At 32.9% G+C, this 22,565-nt stretch overlaps 2 protein-coding genes and 1 long non-coding RNA gene across 3 annotated transcripts in view; 1 reads left to right on the top strand and 2 right to left on the bottom strand.

The window, feature by feature from the left end:
• Positions 1 to 9,029, bottom strand: part of LOC132721516 (uncharacterized) — a 29,061-nt gene extending 20,032 nt beyond the window's left edge. The window contains exon 1 of the mRNA XM_060705833.1: positions 8,926 to 9,029. The gene's annotated coding sequence lies outside the window, so the exon portion shown is untranslated. The remainder of the gene's footprint in view (positions 1 to 8,925) is intronic.
• LOC132721515 (uncharacterized) lies at positions 6,361 to 7,355 on the top strand. The gene is made up of 2 exons (XR_009624473.1): positions 6,361 to 6,716; positions 6,956 to 7,355. It is a non-coding gene; the product is annotated as an uncharacterized LOC132721515 (long non-coding RNA).
• A 12,120-nt stretch (positions 9,030 to 21,149) lies between the features above and the next one.
• On the bottom strand, positions 21,150 to 21,746 carry LOC132721517 (uncharacterized protein DDB_G0290685-like). The gene is made up of 2 exons (XM_060705834.1): positions 21,554 to 21,746; positions 21,150 to 21,373 (listed from the first exon to the last, which is right to left on the bottom strand). Exons 1-2 carry the CDS (start codon positions 21,744 to 21,746, stop codon positions 21,150 to 21,152), a joined length of 417 nt encoding a protein of 138 aa, XP_060561817.1.
• Between the last annotated feature and the right edge of the window lie 819 nt (positions 21,747 to 22,565).

Genomic DNA, 22,565 nt, shown 5'->3' with positions numbered 1-22,565 from the left:
TTGACCCCAGGGCTTTTATTTGAACAAACTTGGTAGACACTTATTAGAACATGTTTCATGCTAAATATCTTAGCTCTAACTCTTTTGGTTCTTTAAAAGAAGATTTTTTAAGTTTTTACTATATGCATATAGGGAAAATCAATGACCCCCTGGGGCGGGGCCAATTTTGACCCCAGGGCTTTTATTTGAACAAACTTGGTAGAAACCTATTAGAACATGTTTGATGCTCAATATCTTAGCCATAGCTCTTTGAGTTCTTTAAAAGAAGATTTTTTAAGTTTTTACTATATGCATAAAGGGAAAATCAATGACACCCCCGGGGCGGGGCCAATTTTGACCCCAGGGCTTTTATTTGAACAAACTTGGTAGACACCCATTAGAACATGTTTCATGCTAAATATCTTAGCTCTAGCTCTTTGGGTTCTTTAAAAGAAGATTTTTTAAGTTTTTACTATATGCATATAGGGAAAATCAATGACCCCCCGGGGCGGGGCCAATTTTGACCCCAGGGCTTTTATTTGAACAAACTTGGTAGACACTCACTAGAACATGTTTCATGCCAAAAATCTAAGCTCTAGCTCTTATGGTTTTTTAAAAGAAGATATTTAAAGTTTTTTCTTTCGGTTGCCATGGCAACCAGAGTTCTGCATGGAATTAAATTCTTTGAACAATTTTTAAAGGTGACCACCAAAGGAACATTCCTGTGAAGTTTGGATGAAATTGGCTTTGTGGTTTATGAGGAGATGTCATTTAAAGTAAAAGTTTACGGACGGACGACGGACGGACGACGGACGGACGGACGCCGGACGAAAAGCGATCACAAAAGCTCACCCTGTCACTGTGTGACAGGTGAGCTAATAAAAGTCATATCCGTAGCAGAAAGAAGATACGGAATATGACTTTTTAAGTTATATATATTGCACGCTTTGTATAAAAGTCATATCCGTGGCGAATTGAAGATACCAAATATGACTTGCTGTTTTCAAACTTGTTTTATTTATTTTTTTATTTATTTTTTGGTACAGTACTGGACATGCGAAACCCGCAAAAGTCGCGTAATGCCGCGAGTGTAGTCTATGACGTGACGAGACATTATGCAGTAAAACATTGCCGCGTGCAAGTTCGCCAAATTCATGGCAGTTCAAGAAAATCGCCGTGATGTATCGCAGTAATTTGCGGCGAATCTACAGCAATTTTTGTATTAGAAAGTACAGTCATGTACTACTTGGTCCCGCCTGGGGGTCTTTAATTTTCACTATATACAAATAGTAAAAAGTTCGAAAAAATTTTGTGAATGTCATGTATATTTATTAATAGCAATTGAACATGTACAGTGTACAGCGTATAAATTTTGTATTCGAAAACAAAGCAATCAGGTGCTGGATGAAAATTAGTTAATAACAAAACGAGATTAAAATTACAAAATGTAATTGAAACTTGTAACATCAAAGAACACACGATAACAAATTGTTCAATTGTTACTTAGATAATAATACAGATGTAATTAAAATCCGTTGTTTACTTTCGCATATATTCTATTTAATTTTTAGAACAATACAGTGCGACATTTATTACCGATTCACAGGTGTAACTAATTATTACGTCTAATACACTAATTATAATTGTTGAAAATTGTAACTGTTTTATCACTTAAATTGAGACTTTCTTTACTTTTTATTTCACGAGTAAAAAATGAAAGGTGCATGATATGAGTAGGTGATGAGTAGCAAGATGCAAGTTGATTGGTCGACAATAAAATAATTTAATTACAAAAAATTACAAGATTTTCTTACTACAACTTCATGTAGATCTACTAATTAATTTTCATACATGTACATGTCTATTTTAATACTAATGGTTTCAAGTTCATAGAGTACAACATACATTTATTATACAAAGTAACATGTAGTATTCACGGCGAATCACTGCAAATGTTCACGGCAAAATCGCCCCGAGTTGATTTAGCAGGAATTATCTCAAGTTGCCACGAATTCGCTTGCGTTATAAAGCATGAGGACTCGCCGCGAATACGCGAATAGTGAGGGTTTCGCGTGTCCAGTACTATATTTTTTTGTCATATAATTTAAAAAGTTTAAATAATAATACATGCAAAAAATCGTTAAATTATGCCCGTAAATGAAAAAGTAACAAGTTATTTGGGTTGGACACCGGTTCCCAGTATCGGTCCTATACCGAATAGTAACTTCGTAAATTACCGGTATATACCGTTTCGTAAAATACCGGTATTGGATTTGATACTTTTGTAAAAAAAAAATAATTTAATAGTCAATATGTCAAAAAAAATAAAGATTTTTAAATAAAAACAGCCTAAAAACACGTAAAACAAACCATGAATTACTATTATCATGCGGCGAGTACGGCTTTCGCGGCAAACTTGAAGTTTGTGACGCGGCGATATTTTTGTAAAAGTATAAAATGTGCCGCTTATATGTTCAAGATAATAATATTTTTGTACTCGGCAGGAAAATATAATTATTTGAACTGATTTTGCTAAAAGTTTGTAAGTTTTAAATGTCAAAGAAACAACGAGAAAACAAATCAAATACTTGAGTAATCATCGGCACATCGCACACAGTCCTTCCAAACACATCGCACACAGCTTTTGCCGCAATGACAATGTAAATTCAACATATGACAATTGTTTATTCAAACAATGCTTTAAAACAAATAATTAAATCCATTTTTCAGTTTAAGTCTCTAAACACTCATAATGAATACATATTAATGTTTCCAGGTTCTTTTCATCCATTACCACATGTACAAATCCACACGTGAATTACGATTTTAACATAAATGAGGCCGAAATATTCCAATACAATATGCCTCCTTTTGTTTTTGGTGTAACACTTAACTATTATTAAACATGTATACATTTTCTTAACAAAAGAATGCTGACAGAACTTCAATCAAAAAGTGTGAATGTCGGCGGCTCTTTGATGGTGATAGAGTAACAACATCAAAGGGAGGCATATTCTTTTGGATAGCCTATTATGCACCTGTCAAAGGTCAACTTGTGTGTATTACACATTTAGATCTGTGATACTTTAAACAATTGAAACATATTTCATATAGTGTTTTGTAGGATTTTTTGCAAATGTTGGCTAAGTATTTTTGCGTATCTGAGCAGTATGGAATTATGCAATTTGGTAAGGACAATACTTTTTTTCTGTAGCAAGATGTTCACGGTGCATGCTATTGAAAAATAAAAGATGTATAAAATTGAAGGGTAAATTCAATATTAATAAATACCAAATCCTTATTATTTGTAAAGCATAGGTATTTGCTTTATGACTTCTACAAGGACTAATAGCGAGCTCGACGAGCTGGCCCAAAGGGCCTGCTCGCAAAGCGAGCTATACGGTAACGCGAGTACCTGCTAAGTGATGGTTTTGAAAACTTTCATCCACAGTACCAAATTGGACACATCGCAACCTTTCGGATTTAAAGATAACGGTAAAAACTGAGGAATTCTGACTGAAAACGGATGTGTAGACTGGTCACCCGCGCACGTCTATGGGAACCATAATTGGACAGGCAACCAGAATTACGGAAGCTGTGTATAAAAAATGAAAATCGAAGGCGCCATTTTGTTTGAAATCTGATAAATAAAAACAATTTTTGTCGAAATTTGTTGTGAAAACTATCTAGAATGAAAGAAAATGGTCTAACTAAGAAAATAAAACCGAACACCAATATCTTTTATTCAGTCGTTAACTCTGTACAGACGTTTAAAGTATTGTTTATGTGACGTCACAATGTAGCGCCAAACAGCACGTGCAAAACAAACAAATCAAGTACGCTATTTTAATGTCGCAAACGTTTTAAGTTTTACATTTATTTCACTTTAAATAATCTTTATTTCGCTTGAAAAATTATAGAGTGAAATAAAATAAACAAAGTTTTATCAACGTTTTCAAAACTCATTCATTTCACGACAGGGACGGGGCCACATTTAACACAGTACGTGTGACGTCACACGCACTCGTCACTGCATTTGAGTTTATTTCATTCTATTTCACGTAAAAGTACATCGAGCTCGCTTAGAGGCTTTGCCTTTTTCATATTATGAGTTAACATGAAAATGTAAACAAGTCATTTTGGAAACAGTCTGTGCTGACTGTGCATATACATGTATTTCAAAATTTCTAAGTTAATTACTGGTGGAAAATATGTTTGTGCTGTTGTAGTAGAAGAGACTGGAAACATAAGTGACTTTGAAAAAACATCTAAAGAAATTTCTTACATGTAATTCCAAATTGCAAAGTAAGCCAACCAATCCAGTGATTTCATTTATTACAGTAAACAATAATGTGATTTAAAAAGAATATCAGCATCAGAATAAAATTTCTACACAGTAATAATAATAGCTGTAAGAGAATAATAGATAACCAACTGTCTTAAATTCTTTCAGATGTAGAGATATCAAGATTAAAACAATAATTTGTAGACTTCTCAGCTGCAGACTGCTGTCCTGCATAAGATATTTTGCTGTGTTTAAATTATGTCATGTTCTTTTGATGAAAAAGTAGAAGTATTTTACAATTAACATGTGTAAATGTTGTAAAAAGAGTAAACACAAAACAACAAAAGAAAAGTATACTTTCAGGGCTCGAGCTACTGGGCGATCCGGGTGAAATAGTCGCCGAATTCCGTCTGACTTCGCCGACATCCTACATGAAAGCGAAGATGAAGTCGCCCGATTTTATTGATCCATTATTGACAATTACCAACAATAACTGTGAATAATATGTTGTGTGTGTTTGCTTAAGTTACCCTCGCCGCCGGAAAAAGGGACTGTCATGCATCTCAATCAACACGAAATGTCATTAATCCGTTTGTTTACCAACATGTCATAAAAGTCTAATTAACAGACACTGGAGGAAAAATTAGACTCCGCCCACGGCGAGATTACCGATACATGCGAGAAACCAATCGCAATTCACGTTTCAATCGAGGCGACATTATTAAACCAATCAGCAACATTATTAAACCAATCATTAAATCGCTAACATACAACTACCAGTAACAATTATTTATGATGGACGGATCAAACGTCAATTAAATTTTCACTATCGAATGATTGTCAGAATTAAGAGGACCGCTCGACATATAACTGTAACGGTAATTTTAAATGAAAGTTATGATAACCTTTTTTGTTGACGAGTTAAATTTGATAAAATTGACGGCGTATTACAATGTATTTATTACAAATGTAGTTAAATTAAAGACCGTTTCTTTCGTTATCTACTTTCATTTTCTTTACAACATAAGTGAATATGAATTTAATGTCCGGCGCAAGCTTTTTAATAGTAAATCAGAAGGGAATAACTGTTAATCCACCCATGATATGATCCATGATAGGAATCAACTATGTCTTTTTTATCTTCATTTAATGCAATGGTTGCATTACATGATACTCACTCTTATTATTACTTGTTTCAAACTACTTTTAAATTAAAATTGAATATTCTGTTGTAACACAAATCCAATTCATTTAATAAGATATGTACAGTGAGTCAACATAATTGCAATAACATACAACAAACATCGATAAATGAATCTCCTCACTTCTCCCTAAAGTCTCCCCACTTTTCCCTAAAGCAGCTGGAGGGAGAAGTGACTTCTCCCTAAATTTTGAACCTAGCTTGAGCCCTGACTTTACAGTGTTTTTTTTCACCAAAATATTCGGCGAAATTCTCCCCATTCCCCCCTCAAAAAAGTATGTTTTTTTCCCCCCTCAAAGCTGAAATTTCCCCCTATAATATGGCAGCCCAAGTTTGCCTGCAATGAATATCATTTTTTTGCAACTAACTGCCGAAAAATGCTTTATTTTATGCCTGTAAGACTTACTGTTAAGCAAGGTTTTTCATATAGGTAAGGGGAGCTACTCCTGGTATCCCAACAAGTTTATCATGTGACACATCAATATTTTAGATCCGTATAAAAATCCCCCTCCTATTGCATTTTTCCCCCTCCAATGGGCACCGACCCCCTTCCCCCAAAAGTGAAAAAAAAACACTGCTTTACAGCATGAAATTTCAGAAAGACCAGTAATGTAACATATTTATTTTCTATTACTACATGTTATATCTCTTCAGTTCTTATACTTGCAGCAACGGGTTTGGTATTGTAAAAGTATCAGTATCAGTATCGATAAAATACCCGTATCGTTTCGTCAGTACCGGTATCGGACCGTTTCATGAAGAACGATATCCAACCCTACAAGTTATATTCTTTACATGTTCTAAAAGTAAAGTCATACCTGGTTATATGTTGCTTTTTTTGTTTTTTTTTCTAATATCGTACTTTTTATCACAAAATAAACAGGTCCAGGCCCATACATGTGAACCCTACCGATTTGGGCGGTAGACTACCGATTTTGGCCAACTAAGACCCCCCTACCGCTCGGGGTTTACAAACTACCGATATTTCATTTCAAAAGCAATAAAAATTCTACAACACAAGCGTTTCAGTAATCATGATCAGTGTAAACATTTATTGACTGGTTTACCGATATCGATTTGTTTTACCCATCCACAGTCTGTCTATTTCACTAAAAATGTAACACAGTCTAATTACCTTGACCTTGGTATCGGCAAATTTGTTTGTATATTGTCAGTTTTTCACAGCTTGACTTCGGGGTTTATAATTGCTGATAACAGTAATTAGGCACATGCGAGGGAGATTAAAATCTGGTAAGTACCGTTTATTGCTAAACAAATACACTGTCAATTAATGCCAATTATGTAACTTTGAATGAAAATTGTTAATTGTCATGGGGATTAACACTCATCCACGACAGGTGTCTACAAAATGTAACATTCTGTAAGGCTATGATTTACATCTAATTGAAAGGATCAATTTAAACTGTTTTAAATTTTGAAATCATGAATAATATATTAGGTATGATAATTGATATTTTTTTCTGTTTCAGGGATCAGAATATACCATGGAAGCAATGCATTGGGTATGGGTCTGACAACGCTAGTGTCATGATAGTCCGTTAGGGGACTAATAAAGTTTCCCAAACATCACAAGGTATCACAAGGTATGGTTGGCCGTCACAACTCTGTCTGGGAAGCAACCTGATGTGTCTGATATGGGCTGTGTATGCCATTTAGCCAACACTTGTGTACAGTGAAGTCAAAAAACATGTATTCATGACATATAAAGACAGTTCTAATTGTGTAAAGTGTGAAAGTTGAGTAAATTACATAAACATCAAAACACAAGTGCAGTGGGAAAAAAACATGTATGTTTTATAAAGAAAGTTTTTTAATGATAACATTGGGTTGTTAATTAGTTATCATGCAAAATAAAATGTTTTTAAAGAACTTGTAGTTAATGCTTTTAATTATTGTGTGTTTAGACCTTCCTGTACGCAAAAAGTCCGGTTTCCAAAAATCTCCCTCCCAACAAACTCAATCTACCTACTTTTAGGGTCAAATCTCCCTACTTGGCACCAGAAAAAGTTCACATGTATGCAGGCCCCTTTACAATTTTGACAAAAAATGCCCTGCTGGCCTAATATTTGAATCAAGTTGTTATTATATGCGTTTATTAAGAGGGGTATAGTTCCCGTTATTTTCTTATTATTATTTGCTTATATTTTGCTTATATTTTTCAATAAAATGTATAAACAAAGGGGAGATAATTTGCCATATTTCTACTTTCGTTTTGGAAGTGGCTAGCCGTACGGGCCCGTACGGCTAGCCAAAAGTTCTAGCCGTACGTGAGTCACGTACGACTAGCCTGGACACACTGTATTGGCTAGCCGTACGGCACTTTTCAAAATTATATGGAAGTCGAAAATGCATATGTTATTTTGTGTCTTTAAACAACGATTTTAATCAAATCTCCGCATTTGTCCTAGTGTGTTCACTTTAATAAAGATACTCCGCAATTTTGCACACACAAAAATGAATACGAGTAAGCGTTGTATAATCTATCTAGTTAAGTGTCAAAGTTGCATATTATAACGTCCTTAATTTTCATGCTTATGATTTTTATGAAAGATGAATTGTTCAATCTGTTAATTAAGCACATGGATCGAATAAATAATGATCGGGGGGAATAAATAAATAAATAAAAAGAATATTAAAAGAAAAGTGAAAAGGAAAAATAATTTAATAATGCAAACTTTTCTTTATAATGGACGATGGACAAACTTCTATACCGTCGGTAATTGGCGCAATTATCAGAGCCCAACAACAATTATTTTCTATGTTTTTTTTTTTTTTCAATTTAAAAATCAAACTTAATGAAACAAAAAAGGATTATTATCAAAATTTTGTAAACTATTTCAATTGATGTTATTTAACTGCAACCAAACGCTATTTTTTCTCGACGTCTTGAGATGACAAAGTAAATTCTTTACTGTAGCCAAGACGTCGATTAATCTCTAAAAAGCAAACACTCTTGACTAAAATCCTCGCTTAAAGTCATTATTAACATAATTATGCACTTTCGCTTTCCATATATTTTTGAAAAGTGCCGTACGGCTAGCCAGTACAGTGTGTCCTGGCTAGTCGTACGTGACTCACGTACGGCTAGAACTTTTGGCTAGCAGTACGGGCCCGTACGGCTAGCGACTTCTCCCTTTCGTTTTCGGTACACACACAATTTAATAATCATACCCCATACAATAGGACTAGCTGTTGCAATTATTAATCAATATTGTAAATTCATTTAAGGAAGAGCTTAATAAAAGTCTAATTAATGTGTGTTGATATTTAAGATTATTAGCCTCATGCGGAAATTCCCCAAAATCCAACTTTCGTTTTCAATTGATAAAACATTGGTAATTTACCTAAGCGAGTTAATTGTTTTTGACTTGGTATGTTAACATTTCATTCAAGTAAAAAATAATTTACCTATTAGTTACAAGCTTTTCAAGATACTTACCGCAATTTCTTCAAATTTTGAGAAAATATTATCCGGGGCTATTTTCCGCCATATTGATTTACTCCAATTTTACAGCGCATGCGTATTGTAAACGAACACTACTAAATTATCGAAAGATTTCACAACACTAAATATTTTCCTACACTTTCTTAAAAAAAAGGGTTAAATAAACAACTGGAAGAGACTCTTTGCGAATGATTATTTGAGGCAATATTGTGCCTTTTCTTTATTATGAGAAAATAATAGCAGGTATATATCATTTTTTATCATCTAATTCACGGTGATAGGGCGTTAACCACAACTTTTCGGCGCAACGTCAAAATATCATACTTCTGACCGAGACATCGTATATTTCTGGACAAAATATTAATGGCGGGATAACCAAATTGCAGGTAATAGCTTACAAAATATCTTACTGCTGGACATTGCAAAATTTTTTCAATTGTTTAAGTACTCCATCGAATTTTTGAAACAATTTATCGTTAATCTAGCACAACACAAAGTCAATTCACAAAAAATTACATACTTCGAAGAAATAGTGTTTACAAAAGATCGTGTCTACCTCAACATGACTCGTACTTGTCACAAAAACATGTGCTAAAACAACAATGTATTTGTTCTATGACCCTACGAGCTCGTGTATACATTATGGTTAGGCATAAATTCAAGTTCCATACAAAATTGTGTGTTTGTATTGTAAATTTTAGGGAATATTTATGTTTAAAAAAGGCCTATTGACTCGAATATTGGAGCACCGTACAACACTGAATTTAAACACCGCATTCTTTTTCCGTTGAGCGATAAATACTGTCCAGAACCGTTTTCATTTGCACCATACTTTATAAGTAACTGTTAATTTACCTGCTGTTATGTTATATGATGCTGTTATCACATGTTATTTTATGGAAAACTTCCGAAGGTCTGGTCTATGTAAATAATACTAGTTAGATAAGTGCAATGGTATCTTAAATATTTTATTCTGATATCGAGAAAAGGACACAAAAGTATTTGCTAGTACACATGAAAATCTCTTGTTTTGTTAGGAATTAGCCTAGCTGGTGACATTTAGCTTTTTCTAAGAACTGTAATGTATGCATGCGAAAAAGCAGCTTCAAATACCATGTTCTTGTACTGAGAGAGACAAACACTTTGTAAAGCTGAAATTTATTTTCAAAAAGTTGTTTGTTTTAGAATGACGTGTATTCTTAGAACCCCGGGCTCGTCTTGAGTCTTCATTCAAACGTTTCACCTTTACTTATAAGTTTTCTAATTAGCAAGGTTTCATGTCATTGATTTTGTTATTTTACATATATTAATAGCGGATATGCAGCTAATGATTGTCTTACAGGCATATCGTTGCAAAGGCATAAATTAAGGCTATAATTATATATTCTGTTATTTGTTTCACATTTAGTGGCAACAACAATGATCAGCCTGCCATAAAAAAACTTTGAGAAGAAAGAAATTGCTGTGTTATATAATGTTGCTGGTGTTCTCGGTCAATGACTCATCAATAAGCCTATCTATTTCCGACTGAAGTTTCACAGACGAGTCTCTATGAGAATGCATGGATGTTCTGCTGTGTTTCATGGTAACTCTCGATACAGTCTTGCCTATTATAAGTGACTTATAGAATCAGAAATTGAGCTGAACTTTGTGCTAACATATTTTGTTGTTGTTTTTGTTTGGCTTTACGGCGCAACGACACAACTTAGGTCATATGGCGCCAAACTGAAAAGATGATTTGTGCTTACCTAAGGAGTTACAAACTTAAAGAAAAACCCGGGATCAAAACAACCTCACCTGTTGGAGCTAAGAGATGCAGATACTCTGGTCATGCGAACCCAATTGGTCGCCTCTTAGTATCATGCAGGGATGAAAGGCAGCTGCAATTTTGATGCCTCAACTGTCAAAGGCAATCGACTCCTATAAGACTCAAAATTAGCAATGTTTCATATGATTGATTTAAGTGATTTAACATACAAAGGGTATGTAGCTAATTATTGTCTAACACGCATATCGTTGCAAAGAAATGCATTAGTATAATTACATATTATGTTGTTTGTTTCACATTTAGTGGCAACTGTTGTCTTGAGCCTTCATTCAAACGTTTCACCTATACTTATAAGTTTTCTAATTAGCAACCATGTCATTAATTTTAGTGATTTAACATATAGAGGATATGTAGCTAATTATTAACTTACAAGCACACAAGCACATCGTTGCAAAGACATGAATTAAGACTATAGTTATATATTATGTTACATGTATTTGTTTCACGTTTAGTGGCAACTGCAATGATCTGCCTGCCATAAAAAAAAACTTTGAAAAGAAAGAAATTGCTGTGTTATATAATGTTGCTGGTATTCTCGGTCAATGACTCATCAATAAGCCTACCTATTTCCGACTGAAGGTTCACAGACGAGTCTCTATGAGAATACATGGATGTTCTGCTGTGCTTCATGGTAACTCTAGATACAGTTTTGCCCATTATAAGCGACTTATAGAATAAAAAAAATGCTTTACTTTGGCGCACCGAACACAATTCAGGTCACATAAAAAAGGAATGATGTTTTTCGCTGTCTTCGGGAGTTACAAATTTCACCAATGAGTTGTTGAAATATTGATCAGTAAACGTGTTTACCTATAAGGTCAATGTGATCTTGACCTCTGTCCCCTTGACCCCAAAATACCATTGTGGACTATAAGCAATGCATCTGAAATTTGAAGGTCAAGAGTCAATCGGTTGTCCAGTTATTAATAGGAAACCGTCTTGACATACCAGGATAAGGTGACCTTGACCTTTGACTCCAAAGTAAAAAGGGGTCATATATTCGCCAAGAACAATCCATAGACGAAGTTTCAAGGACCAAAGGCCCATGGTTTGTCAAGTTATTGATCAGAAATCGTTTTTAGCTACAAGGACAATATGACTATGACATTATAGCAATGACCACAAAATCAGTAGCGGTCATCTACTTGCCAAGACCAATGCATCTACAAAGTTTGAGGGTCAACAGCCTATGGCTCGTCAAGTTATTGATCGGACACAATTTTTACCTACAAAGTCAATATGACCTTGGCCCCTTGACCCAAAAATCAATAGGAGTCATCTACTAGCAAAGTACAATGCACCTATGAAGTTTGAGGGCTAACAGCCAATGAGTTGTCAGGTTACTGATCAGGAAAGTTTTGACCTAAAATTGACCAAAATCAATAAGGGTCATCAACTAGTTATGAGCAATCATCAGTTTCTAGGCATAAGCGTTTTTTAGTTATTAATCAGAAACCGTTTTTACCTTCAATTTAAATATGACCTTGACCTTTGACCCCTTGACGTCAAAATCAACAGGGGTCATGAACAATCATCATATCTAGTTTGAAGTTCCTATGCTGATTGGTTCTTTAGTTATTGATCAGAAAACGATTTTACCTATAATATCAATGTGACCTTGACCACTTGACTGCAAAATCAATCGGAATCATATACTGGTCATGAACAATCATCATACCAAGTTTGAAGTGCCTAAAAGGTCTAAGTTATTGATCGGAAACCGTTTTTACCTACAAGGTCAATGTGACCTTGACCTTTGATCCCAAAAAAAATTTGGGTCATCTACTGGTCATGAACAATCATCATACTAAGTTTGAAGTTCCTATGCCTAAAAGTTCTTTAGTTATTTATCAGAAACATTTTTTACCTACAAGGTCAAAGTGACCTTGACCCAAAAATTAATAGGGCTCATCTTCTGGTCATGAACAATTATCATACCACGTTCGAAGTTTCTAAGCCTAAAAGCTCTTAAGTTATTGATTAGAAAATGTTTTACCTTCAATGTCAATGTAACCTTGACCTTTGACCCCAAAATTAATAGGGGTCATCTACTGGTCATGAAAAATCAATATACCATGTTTGAAGATCAAAAATCAGAAAGTAAAATTTTAACAAGTTATATGCCTATTTAGTTCTGTAGGAGAGGGAAAAACAAATAATTGCACAAATGAGTTCTGTATATTTTTTATTACGAACAGTCACACACTCATGCTATCAAAACAAGCAAACAAATACATTTTACTAATTTAAAAGTACATTCTATTACATTAAAAACATATCCCAGTGCTCTATAAAGTTTATGTGACAAAATCTAATAGTTATATATTGTTAACATTTCTCTAACCTGATATGCATGCCACCATTTAAAAAAAAACATATTAAGTTTTTTTTAATAAATCAAAAACAATTTACATTCATACTATATTTGCACTAATAGAACAGTATGTTGTTATTTTTTGTTGTATCTATTCTTTCTAAATACAGTGAGGAAATTTAAAAGTCTACAAGTTAAAACATACCTATATTTATTGTTGTACATGATACAAAAAATAATCTTTAGTCAATCAATGGCTGAAAGGAAGTGTGTATTGCTATAATTTAAATCCCATATAGTTCTCAATAAATTTATCAATTATCAATTAATAGAATTACAAATCAAGACACACTTTAACAAAGTTATAATTAATATACATGTAATACCGAATAGAACTGTTTAATTTGCTAGTTTTCATCATCTTGCTTATGACAAATTAAACAGTTTTTATCATTTATTTACTTTCAATTCTTCATTAAACAAACTTATTCTAATAAACAAACAAAGTTCTGATAAATAAAGAGAATAGAATTGTGCATATTTCAAATTGATAAGTGCTCTCAGACAAGTTTATATTTATACAAACAGAATTATGTCTACTTTTCTAGATACTTTACAATGTACATTTCAAGTTAATTGTTCATGTAAAATATATAAGTATGTACCATTGACATATTCCACATTAAACTTATCTTAACTTAACTTAAGTATAAATATGGACAATTTGTCATCATATACATGTGCATAAAGGTATACAGATGTACTTGAATGATATAATCTATATTCCAAATCACAAACAAACATGTTTGATGCATATGTTAATAAGACATAACATACCTAAATATAAAATAAACAAAAACATCCATATACCTAGTAATTAAACAATTACGTGTAATTATATGTTTATTTATATACTAGATGAATTTACTCCATATATATTTCAAGTTTAAAGGCACATTACAAGTAAGAAATGTATAGATATTTATTTTTTGTAAAAAGGGCGAATAATATGTGTTTGGTTATGTTGTAATAATAGATTTACAACATGTGATATTCTTATCCCCTGACAAAAATGAGTTTGAAAAGAAAATATGATTAGTGTCGCAAAATGTAAACAAAATGGTTATTTCACATCCATATAAAATACTTATTCATCATAACTGTACTAGTTGCCAAAATGCAAAAAAAACAAAAACAAAAACAAAAACAAGATGGCTTAGATATATGGCCAATTAGAAACTTTTTGAACAAAAAATGAATTAGAACTTTTTGAACAAAAAATGAAAGTTTTTAAAAATAAAAGTGATTGCATTTTTTTCAGTCTTAATGGGCCTTTAAAACAAACAGGTATATTACTGTTTAAAATGTATGTATGTCACATAACATTCATTGTTATAAAATAATATAAGCTTATCTTCATAAAAGGATTGAAATAGTATGTAATTATCCCATAAACATTTATTTACATGTACTAATATGTTTACATAAATTATGTACTATATACATTCAATCAGAATTTCATGTAACAAACAGACATGTGTAAAATATGTTTGTATATAACATATCTTAATATTGGTATATACTAACATCAGCAAGCATAAAGACTAACATACCGTTAATAAAATATAGTTATATCATTACTGTTTGAAAGCATAAAACTTCATTTTAGCATCGTCCGAACCCATACATACAGATTTGACTGAACTACATTCATCACAAATGAAGTGTATCCAGTGCTTTAATTACCCAGGATGCATTTTTAGACAGTATATTACAACATATTGTTTTAGTTATTTCATGTAACATATGTTTTACAATACATATAAACTAACATATCATAATTATGTTAACATCAGCAGAAATATAACTTATGTATACCTATAATGTTATAATGTCTTAGTACTAAAATATGACCAATTGTTTAATTAAAAAGTTCTAATTGAACCGTTACATAAATTATCTATGAACATAAATATCTGATAGTATATAAACTTATAAAACATGGCTGTCTGTGTGAAAGAGCATATTGACATATGAAAGCTGGTATATATCCCTCAGGTATAGCTGAGACTTGTATATATAACTGAGGGGCAACTGAGAACTAACTTATGCTGGGAACTGGTATATATCCCTCAGGTATAGCTGAGACTTGCATATATCCCTTAAAGCAGCTGCACTGAGGTGCAAAAGCATAAAAGAATTAAACTAGAAAATCCAAAACAGACCAATTTGGGTACTTAATATGGAAAAAATATAAAAATGATACTAAAGAAATATACTCATAATTAAATTGAAAACCAATATATAGATATAAACCAAATTGACTTATTAGCATTAAAATTTTTTTGTTCTTGTTTCATTTTAGGTCATTTTAAACAATAACAATAATCCTATTATGTCACACAAGAGGGTCATGATGGCCCTGAAATCGCTCACCTGAATATAAAACTCTATGGCAATGGACCCTGGAGATTTTATTTGAACAAATTTGGTAGAGACTCGCTAGAAGATGTTTCATGATTTATATCTACGCTCTAGCTCTATCTAAAAGAGGGTTTTTTAAGTTTCTACTATAGACATATAAGGTAAATCAGTACCCCCAGGGCAGGGCCAATTTTTATCCCAGGGCTTTATTTGAACAAATTTGGTAGTCACTCACCAGAAGATGTTTCATGCTTAATATCTAAGCTCTAGCTCTTTGGGTTTTTAAAATAATTTTTTTTTTCTTTTAATATAAACATATAAGGAAAATCAATGACCGCGGGGTGGGGCCAATTTTGAGGTTTATTTGGAGATTTTGTTTAAATAAAGGTTTACGGTTGGACGAAAAGCGATCACAATAGCTCACCATGTCACTTTGTGACAGATGAGCTAAACACCTCAGTAAAGTCCCTTTAACTAATTAAACTAACTAACACATTAATCGCTTTGCATAATTATAACAACATATAATTTTCCATTCTAACAACATAAAACTGACAATGAATGGTTCTCTGAAATATAACAGGTACATGTTTGTCATTTCAATGTAAAAAAGGTATATCACTGGTAATAAAATGTACTGTTCCCCTACACTCATCAACTCATGCATACATATAGCTGGTATATATATATACCATTCACTTGTCCTTTATATCATATATACCATTCCTTTTTGTCCTAGGCTATATATAACTGGCATTTATATATAAAATTCACTTGTCATATATATATATCCTATAAGTGGAATTTATAAATGCCATTCACTTATCCTATATATCATATAACTAGTATATATCATATGTATGGAATTTATTTATACCGTTCCATTGTCCTATATATCATATAACTGGTATTAATATAAATAACTCCATTGTCTAAATATTGTATAACAGGTATTTAAATAATATTCTTTTGTCTTATATAACATATACATGTAACTGGTATTCATACCATTCCATTTTCCTTGATATCTTGTGACTGGTATTGATTTATACCATATATTTAACATATAATTGGTATTTCTATATACCCTTGTCCTATATATCATATAACTTGTATTCATATATACCATTCCCTTGTCCTATACATTATATAACTGGTATTGATATATACCATTTCCTTTGCATATTTAACATATAACTGGTATTTTAATATACCAACCATTCCCTTGTCTTATATATCATATAACTGGTATTGATATATACCATTTCCTTGTCTTATATATCATATAACTGGTATTGATATATACCATTCCCTTGTCTTATATATCATATAACTGGTATTGATATATACCATTCCCTTGTCTTATATATCATATAACTGGTATTGATATATACCATATCCTTGACATATTTCTCATATAACTGGTAATTACATATACCATTCCCTTATCCTATCATATATTACATCATATAACTGGTATTGATATATACCATTCTCTTGACATATTTCTCATATAACCGGTATTTACATATACAATTCCCTTATCCTATCATATATTATATCATATAACTGGTATTTGAATGTTATATATATCTTTTACTTTTTCTGACCTTGTACATTAAAATTCTGTTTTATGATATTTCCATTCAAATTACTTATTATATTAACTTATTCATTAATTTATTTACTTGCTAATCTATTTATCTATTTATGTATTAATAATTAGAAGAACCTAATAATTTTTCAAATTATACTTTTCACAAACTATCCCTGATCTTTAAAAAAACAGTTACCTATATTTTCTTTATATGTCACTGCATTTCTTTCATATATTTATTAAACTACACATTTGAATATTACTTCTATCAATTTAAATATTATAACAATTATCAGAAAATTAATATCTAATAAACAGTTTAACTGTTTTTGATGATTGTTATCTATCCGTTTGCACTACATTCATTATTTAACTTATCAATAAGCAACTTTAGTATTATTTTTTTGTTTATTTTTTTTTTGCTGAAAATTAAAAGGACTACTTTTTTATGTCTTTTATCATGGAATAATTTAGATTAAGCACTATAATAGCTGCATGTATATATTCTTTCTTACTGTGTTAAAAATTCAGATATTTTTTTTTTGTCAAAAATGAAAAGCTAAATTTATCATCCCTTTTAATAAAATAAAACAATTTAGTTTAAACACTATGCTAACTTCATGTAACCTATATCATTTTTTTTGTTGAAAAGCCAAACTCATAATAATCATCACGTTTTAACAGAAAATAACTGATTCCTTATTCTTTTACATACTGGTTTAGCATCAATTTCCCTTCTTCTCCTAATAAATCCTTTCCTAGTTGATATCAATGTTAAACCTATCAACATTTATTACTCCTCACCATCTTCTGTTATAGGAACATTCCATTACACTCACATTTCTACAGTAATGAGGAATATTTCAGGAAGACTATCAACAAAATTTTGCCCATGATGTCAAACTCAATTTTGACTTCTTTCAAGCTTAATGCTTCTTTAAAAACTCTTCATCTCTAAAGATGAACCGTATTATATTGTCAAGTTAACCTACAATAAACCTAACTCAAGCCTACTTGAGATTGTGTTTGTAACAATGGTAATTACTGTGGACAAGTCTTTTGGGTTATGTTGGTATGATATAATTGAAAGATTTATTGTTTATATTCTCCATACAATACGTCAAGTTCTTTTAATTTGTAAGATTTTCTAATAATATCAAATATTTTCTCATAATAACTATTTTTCAATTCATTAAATGTAAATATTTCAAGGTTTGTAGTATCAGCATCTATCACACTAACAGTATTAACCAAATACAGGTATTGAAGTTGTTGATGTTTTGATAAATTTACATCATGCTGCTTCATACACTCACATTTAACCTCATAAAGACGTATTTGTTCAAGATGACTGGTTCCCTCAAGAAAATTACAAAATGTAGTAGTATCACCATGACTCATTCTTATAAGACTCATACTTATTGCTACAAGATTGACTATACTAGGTAGGTTACAAACTACTGTTTTACACACTGGGTAATACTTTCGATTGTAATAGACATGAAGAGACAGAGATTTTAATGTTGAAGTATTTACTTTAATTGTCTCAGAAACACAATTGTTTATCTCATCAATCATCTGTTCACTGGTATTACCCTGTGAACTAAGCCTTATTTCAATTTTTTCAAGATGATGAAACATTGGTAAATATTTTGTAAATTTAACATTTTGTGTCTTGATGTTATCTACATTAATAGACAGAACAGAGTCAGGAACAATTTGATGCTGATCAATACTTGAACAAACAATATCACAATCATCACTATGATAAATGACCAAATCTCCAATATAAAACACAGGATTATTTCCTATACTACATGTTGCATTGAATTCTTCCATTGAGTCAAACATAAGCTTTTGAATATCAGTAATATAATCATAATCCCCATAATAAATGTCACCACTTATTGTTCTCCTGTATTCCTGAACACGAGAGTCTTCTGACACAGTATCATATATGTATTTTGAAACATGTGTTGCTAATCTAGGTTCAAGACCAGATAGCATAATGATAACATTTGATTGCTCTAATATGTCATTTACTGTTGAACATTTCTGAAAAACCTCACAAATAAACTTTTTGACTAATTCAACATTTCCTGTACTATTTGATGAACACATTTTTGCATTGAAATTTATACCAATATTTACTGCAGCCAGAAATTCTTGCATTGATTTGTGAATAAAAGAGAACAATGAGCTTGGTGGTTCTGATACAGATAAACTTGGACATTCATCTTCGGTCATTATTCCAAGTTTCAAGCAATTTTCTCTTACTTCATCTGATATTTCTAGTTCATCAAAACATACAAATGTCAAATGTCAAGGATTTATCCTTCGGACAAAATTAAAAAGGGGTCTCAAAAAGCCAACTGTGACACCCTTTATAAATAAAATGGGGGTTTTAATTTTAATTTTTATTTTATTTGCTTTAAAAATTTAGGGAAAGGTTTTCTTTCTGGGTTTCCCCCCCATGAGTTTTAGTATTTGTTTGGGGAGTTTTTTATGTCATTCCCCGGTTTAAAAAAACTCTAACAACCGGGTAGATGGGACATCTTTGGGGGGGGTTTTACGGGGGTTTACCATCAAAAACCCTAGACATAAAACAGTTGTTGTAGCATTTTAAATTTGGGACCTGTTTTAAACTTTTTTAGAGACTTTTTTATTCAGCTTTTCCCTACACTCTTGGGGGGTTGGTTTTTTTAGCATGTTATTTACATTTAATTTTTGAGGGCTGCCTACTTAAACCCTTTCCCCAAATTTACATCCCCAAATCAAACCCTTTCAGATTCAGTGACTGTTCAATCTCCACATCACTTGATCTTAATGTATGAAATTTCCATGGCCGCGAAGTAGTTAATATTGTGTATTCCATAAAGATGCTATGTTCTGGGACATTTTCAGAGGACCATTCATCCAAGCCATCAAGCAAAATCATAACTCTAGAGGATTCTTCTTCAAGAAGTGTGTTTAACATTTTCATTTTATAACGTTTTTGAAGCATTTCATCGATAGTGCCAAGGTTCTGATACTGTCTAAGAGGGATGTAAAATACAAAATCAAATTTCTTCATCTCTTTTACACCATTGAATTTAAGTTCATAATTTTTGCTATCATATTCAGAGTCATCACTGTCAAATTCAGAGTCTGTTAAGTCAGTATCAGAGTTGTCACTATCGGATTCGGAGTTATATAAGATATCAGAGTCACCATTGTGGGATTCGGAGTGTATTAAGTCAAAACTGTTATCCTGAATGACATCACTGTCACTTCCATTTTTCTTAATGCCACCCACATATTTTTCATCTCCTCGTTTCTCATTAACACCTTGATGTGTCTTACTGCACTCTTCGTTTTCAATGTCTCTACTATGTGTCCCCTTTACCTCTTCATTTACAATGTCACTTCCCTTTTTTGCATGTTCTTCAAAATCACCTCCTTGTTTCTCAGTGCCACCTTCATTGTCATTGACAACTCCAGCTTCACGTTTTTCACCATCACCTTCATGTCTTTCACTGTCACCTTCAGGTTTACTATTGCCATCTTCATTTTCATTGACCCCTCCATATTTTTCATCATCACCTCCATGTTTTTCACTGTCACCTTCCGGTTTACTACTGCCACCTGCATTTTCATTGCCAGCTTCATGTTTTTCACCATCACCTCCATGTTTTTCACTGTCACCTTCAGGTTTACTATTGCCATCTTCATTTTCATTGACCCCTCCATATTTTTCATCATCACCTCCATGTTTTTCACTGTCACCTTCCGGTTTACTACTGCCACCGCCTGCATTTTCATTGCCAGCTCCATGTTTTTCATCGTCACCTCCATGTTTTTTTCACTGTCGCCTTCAGGTTTACTACTGCACCTGCATTTTCATTGCCAGCTTCATATTTTTCATCGTCACCCTCCATGTTTTTCACTGTCGCCTTCAGGTTTACTACTGCCACCTGCATTTTTCATTGCCAGCTCCATGTTTTTCATCGTCACCTCCATGTTTTTCACTGTCGCCTTCAGGTTTACTACTGCCACCTGCATTTTCATTGCCAGCTTCATGTTTTTTTCACCATCACCTCCATGTTTTTCACTGTCGCCTTCAGGTTTACTACTGCCACTGCATTTTCATTGCCAGCTTCATGTTTTTCATCGTCACCTCCATGTTTTTCACTGTCGCCTTCAGGTTTACTACTGCCACCTGCATTTTCATTGCCAGCTTCATGTTTTTCATCGTCACCTCCATGTTTTTCACTGTCGCCTTCAGGTTTACTACTGCCACCTGCATTTTCATTGCCAGCTTCATGTTTTTTTCACCGTCACCTCCATGTTTTTCACTGTCGCCTTCAGGTTTACTACTGCCACCTGCATTTTCATTGCCAGCTTCATGTTTTTCATCGTCACCTCCATGTTTTTCACTGTCGCCTTCAGGTTTACTACTGCCACCTGCATTTTCATTTGCCAGCTTCATGTTTTTTCATCGTCACCTCCATGTTTTCACTGTCGCCTTCAGGTTTACTACTGCCACCTGCATTTTCATTGCCAGCTCCATGTTTTTCATCGTCACCTCCATGTTTTTCACTGTCGCCTTCAGGTTTACTACTGCCACCTTCATTTTCATTGCCAGCTTCATGTTTTTTCACCGTCACCTCCATGTTTTTCAGCTGTCGCCTTCAGGGTTTAGCTACTGCACCTGCATTTTCATTTTCCAGCTTCATGTTTTTCACCATCACCGTCCATGTTTTTCACTGTCGCCTTCAGGGTTTACTACTGCCACCTTCATTTGCATTGCCAAGCTCCATGTTTTTCACCATCACCTCCATGTGTTTCACTGTTCGCCTTCAGCTTTACCATTGCCATCTTCATTTTCATTGCCATCTTCATTGTCAGGCTTCATGTTCCTCACTGTGTGCCAAACACCAAACAGTTTAACCAGATATTTACCAAAACTAGTTTTTTCCTGACCCTGCATCTCCTAGAACATATACAGAATTTTGGGGACTCCGTCCTTTGTGAAGATTTCGGACATTGATTTAACCTCCACCTCCTCTGTCTCACCCTTTTCTCTTTTTATGTCCTTGGTTATTTTTTGGTCTAATATAAATGTCTTTAAAACTGCATTTTTCACTTTTTGGTTGTAAAGTGCTTGTAGGAACTTGGCAGCAGGGGTTTTGTGATACTGTTCAATCAGGCTTTTTCCGCCATTCTGTAATTTAAATGATAATATTGAAATCCAATTGTTAAGGACTAATTGATGAGTTAATGATACAGAAAATTAGTATAAACAGATTATCACAGGCCCAAACACTTATTGTTCAAAATAAAGACAAACAGTTGAATTTAGGCACACACGCACAGAATATCAGTCAGCCAGTTTTTTTAAATAAAAAAGATTTCTCTATTTCTGTTTTATATATACTTAACTTTACTTGTCAATTCTACTGCTTTCTACTTTGTTTAAAAATATGAAAACA

This window comes from Ruditapes philippinarum, unplaced genomic scaffold (assembly GCF_026571515.1).
Source record: "Ruditapes philippinarum isolate M1 unplaced genomic scaffold, ASM2657151v2 ctg9883_1_1_1_1, whole genome shotgun sequence".
NCBI lineage: Eukaryota > Metazoa > Mollusca > Bivalvia > Venerida > Veneridae > Ruditapes > Ruditapes philippinarum.
Note: the sequence above shows the minus strand (reverse complement) of the source record. Positions and strands in the feature narration are given on the sequence as shown.